The sequence below is a fragment of the Emys orbicularis genome, chromosome 9 (genome assembly GCF_028017835.1).
Source record: "Emys orbicularis isolate rEmyOrb1 chromosome 9, rEmyOrb1.hap1, whole genome shotgun sequence".
In the NCBI taxonomy this organism is placed as follows: Eukaryota; Metazoa; Chordata; order Testudines; family Emydidae; genus Emys; species Emys orbicularis.
The window spans coordinates 17,359,696-17,373,627 of NC_088691.1; the positions used below are offsets into that span (position 1 = coordinate 17,359,696).

The following is a 13,932-nucleotide window of genomic DNA, read 5'->3' on the forward strand; positions in this document are numbered from 1 at the left end:
CCCCCAAAGTTTGGGGAGGATGGGGGCCGTATCTAGGTTATGGTTCAGACCCGGCTTTACGTTGTTCTCCGTTCTTCTTCAGTCACTAAGCTATTTACTTCCATGTTCAAACACACCCAAAGGGTTAAAACACAAAGGACACTGTGTGTGAAGGAGAGACTCTAGCCCTGCTCCTGCTCCTTTGAAATCAAAGGGCCACACTTTCTGCTCTGGCTGTTTGGTGCTGCTCTGGGGACACAAAGTGGCCAGATCCTGGCCATAATCAGCCTGCTGAGAATTTTCCTGGTGGATGGAAACCCAGTGCTGGTATCAAGTTTGTGGAAGCTGCTCTTGCACCAACCCTGCCATTGGGGATGTGGCATCTGTCAGCCTGTGGCACCCGGTCTCTCAGGAGTCCCTAACTAATGCTGGGGCCAGGTGGCACCCAATAAGGGGGCCCTGTCTCCCTGATATCCCTGCCCGTGCCCCAAGTAGAGCTCAGGCACAGGGAGAATTGAGCCCAACGCAAGCTTTGTCATTGGCTTCAGTGGGTGCAGGATCTGGCTCTATAAGAGGAGCAGTCAGAGAGCCCACAAGCACATCACGTGGGCAGACTGAAAAAGTCACAGCACCCAATCAAAAGAGAAGTCATCATCATACTCAGGAGCGGCGCCAGGGTTTTTGCCGCCTAGGCGGCAGCGCTCCTCCTCAGAGCATTCGGCGGTGGGGGTCCTTCCGCTCCGCGTCTTCGGGGCACTTCGGCGGCGGGTCCCAGAGCGAGTGAAGGACCCGCCGCCGAAGCGCCCTGAAGACGCGGAGCGGAAGGACCCCCGCCGCCGAATTGCCACCGAGGACAGCAAATTGCCACCCCCCCAAATCCTGCTGCCCTAGGTGACCGCTAGGGTTGCCTAGTGGAAGCGCCGGCCCTGATCATACTGGTGGTTCCAGGTTTTCATTTTCCTATGCATGCTGCACTGTAAATACCACCCCGTCAGGGCCTTGGGGGAATTGTAGGAAATGACTTTTTTTATTTACCTCTAGCCATCATTTCTGAGTGATTTAGACTTGGCTTTAACCCTTTGGAGCCTAGGATTTTTTCCATACAAAATTTTAAAGAGCATTGGGCACATTGTACATGCAGCTGACTGCCACATGCAAGTGTCAGGTTTTGTGCTGGTAATCCCCACTTCCCAAATACCTTGAGGCTCATGGAAAAAAGAGCATGTGTCGGCTGTGTAAATAGACTAAGTTGCTGAGCCCCTAACTGTGTGGATCATATTGCAACACATCCCTGGCTCATGTAGGCTTTGTCCAACATTAAGAGACACAAGAAGACCACAAACAAATTCTGCAGTGCAGCAAATCTGGATATTCTGCAAGCAGAAAGTAAAGATCAGTTTCATCCTCAGAGGTTTGGAGAGTGGGAAGAAAACCCTCTCTTGTCTCCATTAATTTCAAGTGGGTCTCATGGTTCTTTATTTGTGCTAGAGAAGTCCAAAACCATACTTGATAAAACCGACTGCTCCAGCTAGGTACTTTCCTCAGAGGAAGTGATTTGTTTTCTTCCCGACCAGAGAGAGGAGTGCAGCAACCGAGTCTGTTAGAAAGAGAGTTTTCAAGGATTTCAAGGAGAGATGGCTCCCAGCCACAAGATTTGGATGGATCCCCAGTGTTCTGTAGTTCAGCAAAGTTTTGATCTAGGGTTCTGGTTCAGGCCGTTCAGAGTGAAGGGCAGCCAGAAAGTCTGGATCCAAATCTCCCCAGGGTTTCAGGGGTATTTTAGATCTGAGGTTTTGTTTTAGGCTAATCTCTAGTTTAAGATGATGCTTCCCCGGAACAAAAAGGATCTTCAGGGCTGGCCTAGGAAGGATCTCATTCACATGGATGCTGTGAAATGGCTGTTAGGATCTCTTGTTAGGGTGGGGTGACTTACGTGTAATGCGCGGTATAGTTAGAATGTGAGCGCTCTCCTTCTCTATACGGTCTGTGCAGGGAGCACCGGGTCCAACCTCAGGAACCACTGTGGTAATGACAGTGAGGCTGCCAAGAGGCAGAGGCATGGCATTTTCCTTGGGGATTTCCAAATGCTACCGGCACCTGCTGAATTCAGTTTGTTACGGACACAAACTTGCTTGTATTTTAGGGCTGCCTTTCAGAGCAGATGTTGGGGTCTGGGTCCTGGCCTGGAATCCCATGCTCACTAGTCCTGTTCACTCTTTCTAGTGAATGTCCGTGCAGAATGGTTGTGGGAAGAGCGTTTTGGCTAATGTCTCTTACTGAGTAAATACTGCACTTCTTAGAACGTTGCATGAGTTAATGTCTTGGCCTCCTTCCCCAGACACTGTTTATGGGGTAGGGAGGCAGCGTTCCCAGTCAGTATCAACACCTGGTGTGATCTGTGACTGCTCAATGCTCTTAAGGAATGGGTGGGTGTGCAGCGTTCTCGGGGGAGGACGGCTGTGCAAATCCATCACAAGGTGCAATCCTATTCCATTGCAGATTCTGTGGAGAGCCTGTCTCACACCACCTCGTCCCTCCAGCCCTCGCCAGCAGTCTCCACCCATACCTCACGGATCACAGACCCCTCCTCCTCTGTAGGCAGTGCCACCACAGACGCCTCTGCTTCCGAAGAGACCAGGAGTGAGTCGGAGTCAGTCTTCCTCCCCGATTACCTCTTCCTATCAAACTGCGAGACGGGCAAGTTCAATCATATCAGGTAAACCGCATGTCGTGCTCTAAAGCCATTTTACAGTTGATATGTCTCTCTGCCAATGAGCCACATCCACCATTCCTGCGCTGGACACAGGAAGCAGAGACGGGGGCAAAGGGGCTTTATTCCTCTTTTGTGCCTTCCGTATTCATGTTGCCATGGCCCTCTGCAGCCCCAAGCATAGGTTAGAGCAGCCCTGAGGCTAATTTAACTTACACTGGGCTACAACAGCTCTATAGGGGCCTTTCTGCAGGTGAGACTAGCTGGAGACCAGCCATGACCCTTTCCTCCCAACATCCCCCTTGTGAGCTGCAAGAGGGTGAGGAGTAGGGCTTTAGCACTGGCTCTGCACCCCCCCGGGTACCCTCTTGCACCAAGAAAATTCCCTTTTACATCCTCAGAGCAGCATGCAGGGGCTGCTGCATATCCAGAAATATGCTCCAGGGTTTGTATTCCCAGCAAATTGACAGTCCCCCTATTCGCTCGTCCTTAGTCCCTTTGTCCCTCCCACTAAATGGTTGAATGAAATCTTAAAGAACCAAGAAAAACTCAGCTCATTCTGCCCCTTCTGGTTCCAATACCCCAGCATGGCATTAGGGAGCGCTGGGCTTCAGGAAATGGTACTGAGGGTTTGCTGTGCCCCTGGGAGCCAGTACTGAAGCAAGGCCTGGGGGGTGCAGCTAGAGGGCCAGGTGCTCCTAGAGGTGCCATCTCTCAGACAGGATGTAAAACTGGGGTTCTGACGGTCAGTGGCTTTTAAAGGGCCCAGGCACTTTTCCGGAGTTAGGCTGTTAACCTCAGTGTCCAGGCCACACTATAGGTGGGGTAAGAACATTCCTTCCCCTAACTTGCCTCTGTGATTGACACAGTCCTAACTGCTGGGCACTGTTGCTATGTGGTGTTAAACAGTAGCTGCATGTCTCCCTGGAAGTGGTTGCTCTTCAGTGGTGGGTGACATCATTCCTATGTATAGATATGTCAAATATAGATACACAATCGCCAGTCCTGCGGGAAGCACTAACGGCTGTGCTTCTCCTTGGGGCCGTGGAGGAGAAAGCCTCCTACCCCAGGCCTCCGAGTGGCAGCAGTAGTGGTGGTATCTGGCATGTTACCCCTTCACATGCTGAAAGCCTGGCGGACTCCTGTATCTGGGGATCCATTGGCTGCCCACAGCCTGCTCCCAAACCTCTCCGTGTGCTGGGGTGCAAGGAGCCCCTGCAGAACTAGCACTGTGCTGAGTCCCCTAATCCTGCCCCCTATATCTTCCAAGAGGAAACTCCTCTCTTCTCTGGGGGGGCGGGGCTCTCTGTACCCATGGTGGAAAGGGCAGGATGTAGCCCATAGTGCACTTTTGGGCAGGTAGCATCATTCTGCCATCAGCATTCACTACGCAATGAAAAGTGACACAGGCCTTAGCCGAGGACCATATTCTCAATCCTTCCCTGGCTGTCCTGAAAGCCCCCATGGTTTGGCAACAAGAAGAGCTTCTTGAGTTATTGAAATAATGTTGTGGAGGCCACTTATCCATAGTCTAGGTGAGTAGATCCTCTTTGGCTACGATGTTGAGGTTGAAACTCCAGTAGCAACGTGACCCAAGAATCGCCTTCCCTGTTCATGTATACTACCAGTCACTTTGACAGACAGGTCAAAACTCCCATTGACTTCAGTGGGAGCAAGATCAGACCCTAGTTGGCATCATGGCTGCTACTATAGACTGTTAACTGGCTGGTGAACAAGGATTTAGTAAACAGGAAGGAAGAGTGAATGACATGGGTTACTCTGAGCTGTACCCCCAAAGAGCACATTATCCCCTGGATGAGCAGGTACATAACATCAGTTAAGACTTTAGGCATACATCCAAAGCCCAGAACCCCAGCCCAAGTGCCAGGATGATGTCTGGAGTAGACTATACAAAGTGCCTCATGCAATCTCCCCTATCCTGATAAAGGTGGAAGGGAGGTTCCTCACAGCAGTGGATCTTCTGGTTCCACCCTGGTTTCTCAACATGCTGCCCCACACTGAGTTCAATCAGAGCAGGTTTCTACACCACACAGCGTGTGAGCCCGCTGCATGGCCCCCTTATGTCCAATGCCCCCTCTCTGCACAGCTGCACTGCACCACATCCTTTGTAAAGAGACAATGGGGCTGAATCTGCCACTTGATGGATCGGACCCTTTGTGGAAAACGGCTCCTGCAATAATGAGTAAAGACAAACACACACAGCACTCCCATGGTGGGTGCTTACAATGGGTGAATGGAATTAAATGATCAATGCGCAGTTTCAAAAGTGGGATAGAAAAGCCCAAGTGTGAGGCTGGTCTCAAGAACTGATTTAAATCTGGTGAGACTGGATTTTGAATTTAAAAACTCAGAAAAGAAAATTGTATGAAGCAGTTGAAGCCTTGGGTTGGTTGTGTTATTGTGGACCAATGGGCATGTATGTATACCTCTCATATAGTGTGAACTCATTGGAGTACATACTAGTTCACTTGCAACAGTGGTTGAACGAAGATACAAAATTTGGTCTTTGTCTTCCATCCAGATGTGACAGCTGGTCGAATTCTGACAGATCCCTGGAGCAGACCTCATCAGATGATGTTTTTGTTGATGCCTTGCAGTCTCAACCCTCCCTTCACGTACAGTCATCCGGCAACGGCATCGTGCACCAGGATGGGGGCCAGCCAGCGAATCATGGGATTATACCCAGAAGCATAGACGTTAGCGGGCCATTCAGTGATGTCTCCTCCTCCTCTCCACTCTTAGGGCCTCCTTTAACACCAACCTTTCAGATTGATAAAAGCCAAACCGCATTGCCCTATGGCGTAACCGAACTGGATATTTTGTCTAACACGCCACCACCCCGGCCACCCAAACCAACCCATTTCTCAGACTGGAGCGGGGAGGAGCTATCCAACGGGGCTCTTCAGAATGGACATGGTGGGATCTGCGGGACTCAGATTGCCTTGGTGCCGAGAAGAATCTCCTTGTCCAGTTTGGATAACGTGCGGCACTGGAAAGGTAACTCTTCCCTTCCCCTCCTGAGCCGTTGTGCCATGACAGTGTGATTACATCTGTTGGAGAAAAACACAGTTCTCACTCTTTTGGTTGGGTGCAACAAAGTCAGATACTTTATTTTCTCAAGCAATTGCGTAGAGGGAGAGAGTGCACTAGGACACAGGGTCTCCCCCTCCTAGGCATCTAAAGAGGTTCTTGTGTCTAAAGCCAAGCTAATGCCTTTGTGAGTGTGCACAGGCTCCTGCTCTGCATGAAGTGGGAACCGAGTGGCAGTGGTTAGAGATTGTGTTGCCCAATGAGAGTGAAGGAGTGGGAGGCAAGACTTATGTGTTCTCCTTCTGGTTCTGTGACCTCCTGAGTCACCCTGGGTGAGCCCTGAATGAAGTGGCCAGGTTTTCATCTCCCCTTGAGACCTGGATGCTAAGAACTTTTGAAAATCTCGCCACAGCATTCAGGTACCTAAATAGGAGCTAAGAACTTTTGAAACTCGGGCCCTTCTGTGCCTTAGTATCCCCAGCTTCTAGGGCCATTGTGCAGCTCAATCAGTTACTGACAGGTGATTTATAAATGCCAAATATCGTTGTAACATGGAGGCAGAAGTGGTATCCCTCAGTTACCTACAGCACCTGCTCCTGTATGTGGAATTAACAGTGTAAGTACCAGTCAACAGGCAGCTGTAATCTCCCCGAATGTGACAGATTGTGCATTTGGTTTGTTAATTTCTCTCTCTCTCTCTCTCTCTCTCTCTCTCTCTCTCTCACACACACACACACACACACACACACACACACACACACACACACACACACACACACACACACACACACACACACACACACACACACACACACACACCCCTTACATGTCAATCAATTCCAAGCTCAAACTTCCACTTACATGGCTCTTGGAATTTTTTTCATCCTTAGATGAGTCAAAATTCAGGCTTACTCGAGTTAAGTGCCCCTTTAAGTACAATACTTCTGCTGCTGCAGGTAGTACACTCCATGGAAGGAGGATGTTTCTTAGCATGTAGAGAGCAAAGGACTGGAAGACAGGAAGAAGCTGGCGATGGGACATAATCCCAGATGAACCAGTGGCGCCCAGTGTGATATTAAGCGAATCAGCTGATGTCCCTGCATCTCAATAAAGCCTCGCTGGAAAACTGGGTATAAAGCGGGATGCTATGCTGCACTGGAGCTGAGCAGGATAATTTCACCCATTCTTGAGACATTGTTTAAAAAGAAAAGGGGAAAAAAAACAAGAAAGGAAGTGTGAGCCATGGTACAGTGTGACACAAATACAGTTGTATTCTGCAGAGCCTTAGAACAGAATGGGCAGATAAAATGTCTAGTTGGAAACTATCAAATGTATTGTACAGGAGCCATAACTTTCTAAGTGGAGGCAGCTACAGGTATTTATTTTCAGCATTATTGATTGGCTTCCTTTATTCTGCAGTTTAAACGGTCACTTGTGCATGGTGCAGAGCCAGGGTGTTTAGCGCTTCTTATTAAACCCAAAGCATGGAGAGTTTTGCCCAGCCTGTTTATCAGTGTTCAAGCAATTCTTGGAAGCTTTTAGAAGGAACACCCATAGCTGGAAATAGTATTCTTAATAATCAGTTATGATTGAAAGCTGCCTATGAAATGTTCTAGGCACTTATGGGTGTGTGTGTATGTCTCACACACATACACAATCTGGCTGGAGATAGTTACTATTTCTCCGTTCTAATTTACACTGAAGTGCATTTCAGAGGATTAAGTGCCCAAATGTCATATTCTGTGAATGTGCTGCAAGGTTATCTCAGCCTGACGGGGCAGCAATGAATTAATAAGCATTGCTTCTTATATTTATACCCCAACTTTTGGGGTATAAAAATAAGGTATAAAAATACTATTTCTGACTTTAAAATATAAGTGTGAATCAAAATTGAGACATGCAAAAGACATACAAATGCTCCAGCTGCTTCTCACCAGTTGAGATGGTGAGGTGAGCACACCCCTGGTGAGTTGTCTGTTCGTAGGCTTTATCTACACATACAAGTTGTACTGCTTTAACTATCCCAGTGTAGGTAAAGTAGTACAACCCCCTAGTGTGAACTCAGTTGTACAAGTATAAAGATGCTTTATACCGGTGTAGCTTATTCCCGTATGGGAAGGGGACTAATCTATGCTGGTCTAAGGCACTTTTATAGTGGTAAAATGGAATGCACACTAGAGCTTGTATCAGTATAACTATTTTGGTAAAAAATAGCTCCCCTGATCAACACAGTCATACAAGTACAAAATCTGTGTGTAACTGAGAAAGTACAAGTAGCTAATAACAGCTGTCTAGAAAGCTGTTCATTTTGGGTACCAATGATACAGTTTTGTTCAATCTTGTCATCTTTATATTGTCTATTACACTGTTATCACTACAAAAAAACCACCCCTCTACAGGATAGAACTCTACATCAGGCCGATTGTATCATACTCCATTATATACTATTTACCCTCATGTGATTTTTTTATGGTATTCCAGAGAAAAGCTCTACAGGATCTCAGTAGGGAAATGGCCCATTTCTCCATTTATAGATGTTTTCTACAAAGGGAAAAGGATGGACAGTTTAAGCACAGGGAGAAAAATAAGGGTTTGAGTGGAAAGAGGCAGCCATTTTCCCTCCCACTCTCCGAGTTACTTTTTTTCTTCCGTAAACAAACTCCCCAAAAGCAAATGGCAATATACAGCCATAGCTTTAGAGCAAAATCTTACCAAGCTAACAGAATCTGCCACCCAGTCCCACTACTGCTTCACAGGTACACTACCTCTGTCCACCATGCAATGGAAACAATCACACGAGTTCTGTCCAGCAGCTGATCAACACTGAATACATTTTACAACCTCTTTTACCTCTGTTTTGAAAAGAAAACATATTAAGAACCAAAAAGAAAACACTATAAGTATCATAAGCCAAATTTGCACTAGCAGGCATTGTGACAGAGACCTTTTCACTTGTTGGGGAGGTGGATTTATTCTAAACCACTTGTGTGTTATGATGGTTCATCATTAACACATACACATACTTCTCCTCTCACAGTGCATATTAGCATGTATTCCATGTATAAATAATTTGCACTTCCCTAGTGCCTTAGATCTGAGGATCTCAGAGCATTTTACAAGCAATAATGAATGAAGCTTCCCAGCACCCCTTTGTGGTATAATTGTCCCCGTTTTACAGATGGGGAAGTTAAGATATAGGGAAGTCCAAAGGTTATACAACAAGTTGCTGACAGAACAGGAATTAAATCTCATATCTCCTGACTTCTTTTCCCATAGACAAGGATCTTACTCTTTATCTAGATGTGATTAGAGACAACTCAGAATAGGTTTATAGGTGTGTGCTGACTGTTTCTTGTTTTCAATGTGCTTAAAACTAATATAGCATTATAAGTAGCCCACTCATAGAATTATAGAGAGTTATTTTTGATCTCGTATTTCATCAGGTTTTCCCAGTTCAGGAAGACTAACAAGATATTTCATGAGCTTTAGAAAGTCATAATTATTATAATGCCATATGCCTTGCTCCAGAATTATATCCTTCAGCTTCCATTCCCCTTTTGCTTATTACATTGTTAATCATTGGGGGTATTTTTTTTCAGCCAACATGGAAGGAAGCTCTCTCAGAAGTCGAGATAAGAGGCTTAGTTTGAATTTGGTAAGTACTCTATTTGCATATATTTAAACACTGGCACAAAACAGACTAAAGCACATTAGTTGTCTTGTGACCTGATGCTCTGTTACTCCTCTCCTGTGCTCAGCACAGGAATGGAAGAGGAGGGCACAGGTGACTTTATATCACATTTGTACCTCCTATATTCTGGAGTGTGTGGCGGCTTGCCCAGCCCCTGCTGTAAGTTAGAGAAGCCTCACAGGTGCCCTGGTACTAGGGTTTTTCATAGCCCCTTATGGGGTCCCTCTTAACACGCTGGGCAGGCCCCCTCCTGACACTCCTAGAATACCTCTTCTCTCCCATCAGACATCCCCTATGCTGCAGGCCTGGAGACAGAGCAGAGCAGAACATGTAGGTCAGCTCTTCACAGAGGCCCTTGCACTAAGGGGTGTTTCCTGGGGTCCATTTCCATCTTAAGGGGATAGGTCACAACCGAGAATGGAGCCCATGTGTTGCAAGTTTCTGTATCACTTTGGAGTCATGCGGGTTACCTCCTTTTGGGGGCCTGTTAACTGTCCCGACCCTCAAAATCCCCTATAAAGTGGTGACCCAGTTTTTGACTGCAGAGAATTAGGTGATGCTGGTCAATGTTGATGTGAAAACACATTAGGCAGTGACTGTGACGGGTTGGATCACAGAAACCCCCTTGGGAGCTGCCACCCAATGTGCAAAGACTACCCCTGCTTCTGTTTTCCCTGCCAGCTCAGGATTCCAGCACCCTGTCTTGCTGAGCCAGACACTCCAGTCTGCTCTAACAAAGACTCAGGGTCTGAATCACTTGTCCCAAAGCTGCAAGTTTACCTGAAAACCAGCTCACAGGAGCGTGCTTGTCTTTAGCACTCAGATGCCCAACTCCCAATGGGGTCTAAACCCAGATAAATCCGTTTTACCCTGCATAAAGTTTATGCAGGGCAAACTCATAAATTGTTCGCCCTCTATAACACTGATAGAGAGATATGCACAGTTGTTTGCTCCCCCAGGTATTAATACATACTCTGAGTAAATTACTAAATAAAAAGTGATTTTATTAAATACAGACAGTAGGATTTAAGTGGTTCAAAGTAGTAACAGACAGAACAAAGTAAGTCACAAGCAAAATAAAATAAAATGCGCAAATCTATGCCTAATCAAACTAAATACAGATAATCTCACCCTCAGAGATGCTTCAGTAAGTTTTTCTCAGACTGGACACCTTCCAGGCCTGGGCACAATTCTTTCCCCTGGTACAGCTTTTGTTCCAGCTTAGGTGTTATCTAGGGGATTCTCCATGATGGCTCCTCTCTGCCTCCCAGTTCTCTTCCACCCCTTTATATATCTTTTGCATAAGGCGGGAACCCTTTGTCCCTCTGGGTTTCCACCCACCCCCACTGGAAAAGCACCAGGTTAAAGATGGATTCCAGTTCAGGTGACATGATCACATGTCACTGCAAGACTTCATTACTCACTTGCCAGCACACACATATACAGGGAGACTCACAGGTAAACAGCCATCTGCAGACAATGGGAGTCATCAAGATTCCAAACCATCATTAATGGCCCACACTTTACATAATTACAATAGGCCCTCAGAGTTACATTTTATATTTCTAGTTTTAGATACAAGAGTGGTACATTTCTACAAATAGGATGATCACACTCAGTAGATTATGAGCTTTGTAATGATACCTTACAAGAGACCTTTTGCACAAAGCATATCCCATTTGCATTATAGTCACTTATTATCAAATTTTTATAAAACTATCCCAGTTACATTATATTCACTTATTATCATGTTTTTATAAAACCATGTAGACTGCACAACGTCACAGTGACGTTCCCACCAGGTGTTCCCTGCCCCCCAGGGCTGAGCATGCTGCCTCTGCCTCACCAGTCCGGGGAGCCTGAGAGCCAGAACTGGATTCTCCCAAATGGGAAGGCCCTATGCTGCCTTTAGGCTGCTAGGCCAGATGCAGGCTCCGTTGTCTTTGACAGACGCCATGTTTTTCTCACATTTGAAATGGATCTTACCCGATTTGTAGTCAATGCCTCTTGATACGCAACCAGCATTAACCTGCGTGACATGACTCCCCAGGGTTGATCCTCAGCTACCCAATGTAATCCCTGTGCATGTGTCTCTGCACTCAGAGCTTTCACCTTTGCGAAGGAATAACTCACCAGATGATTGACATGTGAAAGTGCTCCTTACATTATAAGCCTCCTTTCATTTTGTGGCTCAGATTTGCTGCTGGTGTAGGCAAGTGCTCTTCCTTGGAAGTCAGTAGATTTGAACCGGCTTATGCCAACAATTCATTTGTGCCCATGTTTCCAGCTATCATGGGCCTTGGCTGCCAAGTTCAGATCTGAACTTTTCCAAAGTTGGCATGGATGTCTGTCTTGGTAGTTTTGGCTCCTGCCATTCCAGAGATAAGCCACCCCAAAAGTTCAGATGGGGGTGTTCAAGCGTGGGGTTTAGTTTAGGCTAATTTGTATCAATGTCTGGATTAGCCTTGCTTGATGATTAGAGTTGTTCAGCTGACAGGAATGCTCTTTCTTTTCCTTCTCCTTTCGGAAGCCGTGTCGATTCACCCCGCTCTACTCTTCAGCATCGGACAATACGGAGGACAGCTATGTACCCATGCACCCCAGCACCTCTCCACCCATCCCAGGACCAGATTGCTCACCCGATGGCTACACTCCCATGAGCCCAAGCTCAGCGACCTTTACCTTTCCTGTAGTCACCAATGACAAACTCTCCAGCCCACTGCCGGAACTTCCCACAGACCTGGAACCACCTCCAGTGAATCGAGATCTCAAGCCCCGTAGGAAATGTAAGGCATTAGACCAACCTAGTAAGCAATTCGAAGCTAAGGTACATTGCTATCACTGACCACTAACTTCCATGTCTATGGCACCTGGCATCCCAGGGCATCACAAAGCACTTCACATACTATAGATGCAGCCAGCTCTAGGGTGGAAGATGGTAGCCAATAGCCTTGAGGGGAAAACTTTTTTGGCCAAGATCACTTGGGCAAACCTCTTACCTCATTAAAAGTGCCATGGAATTTAAAAAAACACAAGGTAGTATCCACTCTGCTGGGATGCTGAAGATCCTAGGAAAAAGATCCTAGTGCAATAACCTGCTATGTACAGGCTGTGTTAAATTTGGGGCATGCTGAATGACATGCTTTAATCTAGTGGCCCCCAAACTGTGGAGTGTGTCCCCCCGTTGGTGGGGGGGGGGGCACGGCAGGACTCGCTCTGTCCCCAGCTCTGCTACAGTCCCACCCCCAACTGCGGCCTCGGCTCCTGGCTACCGGGTTGGCCGCTGCTCTGCTCCTGGACCTGGCCTCAGCCCCTGGCTCCTGGCCCAAACACAGCTCCAGCCCCAGCCCCAGCCCCAGCCCCAACCGCAGCCCTGGACCTGGCCCCAACCGTAGCCCCACTCCCAGTCCCGGATACCGACCACAGTTCCCCGGGGGTTGGGGAAGTGGACAGAAGTAATTTCCTTCCACTGGTTTGGTGAAAGGGAGAATTTTTTCCCCAAGCCCCATGCCACTTCCAAATGCTCTGTGATTCATACACATTTGGAGGATCCACCCGGAGATAAGATCCATCTTCGCAGAAGCCCTCTGTCTCTGCACAGCCCCATGGACCTTCTAGCTCCCTGGGGGCTCCTGGAGGAACTAAGCTGCCCCTGGAACGACCCTTGGTTGGGGAGGAGAGAATTCCACAGCACTGCAGGTTACACTCCTTTGCTATGGGGGCTGGGGAGGCAGGTGGAGACCTACGCTCTCTTGTCCCACAAATGGAGCTGGAACCCATACAGAGGGGCTTCCACTGGGTGAGGGGGAGGGAGGAGCATACTGTGAAAGTGGCATTTCCCATTTCCACACACCCTCAACCTGGGATCAGCAAATGCAAGCTCACATCCTCTGTCAGAAGCAGAGGGGAGTTTGGGGGCCTAAGCTCCTTAGACTACAAGTGGTTTACGTATTGGGTCAAATCCTACTTGCCTTACTCACACAAGTATCCTTATGGGCCTGCTTTCATGAGAGGATGAGCAGGATTTGGCCCATTAAGTAGACAAGAGAGGAGGAAAAATTCATTTCTATTCCCACAGCCTTCCTCAGCCTGTGCCACAGGTATCCAAAATACACCTCTACCCCCGATATAACGCGGTCCTCGGGAGCCAAAAAATCTTACCACGTTATAGGTGAAAGCGCGTTATATCAAACTTGCTTTGGCCTCGAGTATTTCTGTTATTAATAGTCAGCAAATCATTTTTGTTAGAACTAACATGGTGTATGCAGTATGCTGTGCCTCCTCAAACAGCCTGGCCCTGCCCCCTATCCGACCCCCACCTACTTCCCGTCCCCTGACTGACCCCTCAGAACCTGCGACCCATCCAACCCCCCCCCCCCGCTCCTTGTCCCCCGAATACTCCCTCCAGAGACTCCCTACCCCTAACCACCCCTCCCAAGACCCCACCCCCCTATAAGCCCCCCTGCTCCTTGTCCCCTGACTGCCCCCTCCAGAGACCCCC

General features: G+C 47.7%; 1 protein-coding gene across 2 annotated transcripts in view; it reads left to right on the forward strand.

The window, feature by feature from the left end:
* The window catches only part of GAB3 (GRB2 associated binding protein 3), a 117,661-nt gene that overhangs the window by 95,913 nt on the left and 7,816 nt on the right, over positions 1–13,932 (forward strand). For both annotated transcript variants that reach the window (XM_065410579.1, XM_065410578.1), the window contains exons 3-6: positions 2,479–2,695; positions 5,232–5,707; positions 9,340–9,395; positions 11,962–12,217. In XM_065410579.1, coding sequence (XP_065266651.1) covers positions 2,479–2,695; positions 5,232–5,707; positions 9,340–9,395; positions 11,962–12,217 — 1,005 coding nt within the window. The remainder of the gene's footprint in view (positions 1–2,478; positions 2,696–5,231; positions 5,708–9,339; positions 9,396–11,961; positions 12,218–13,932) is intronic.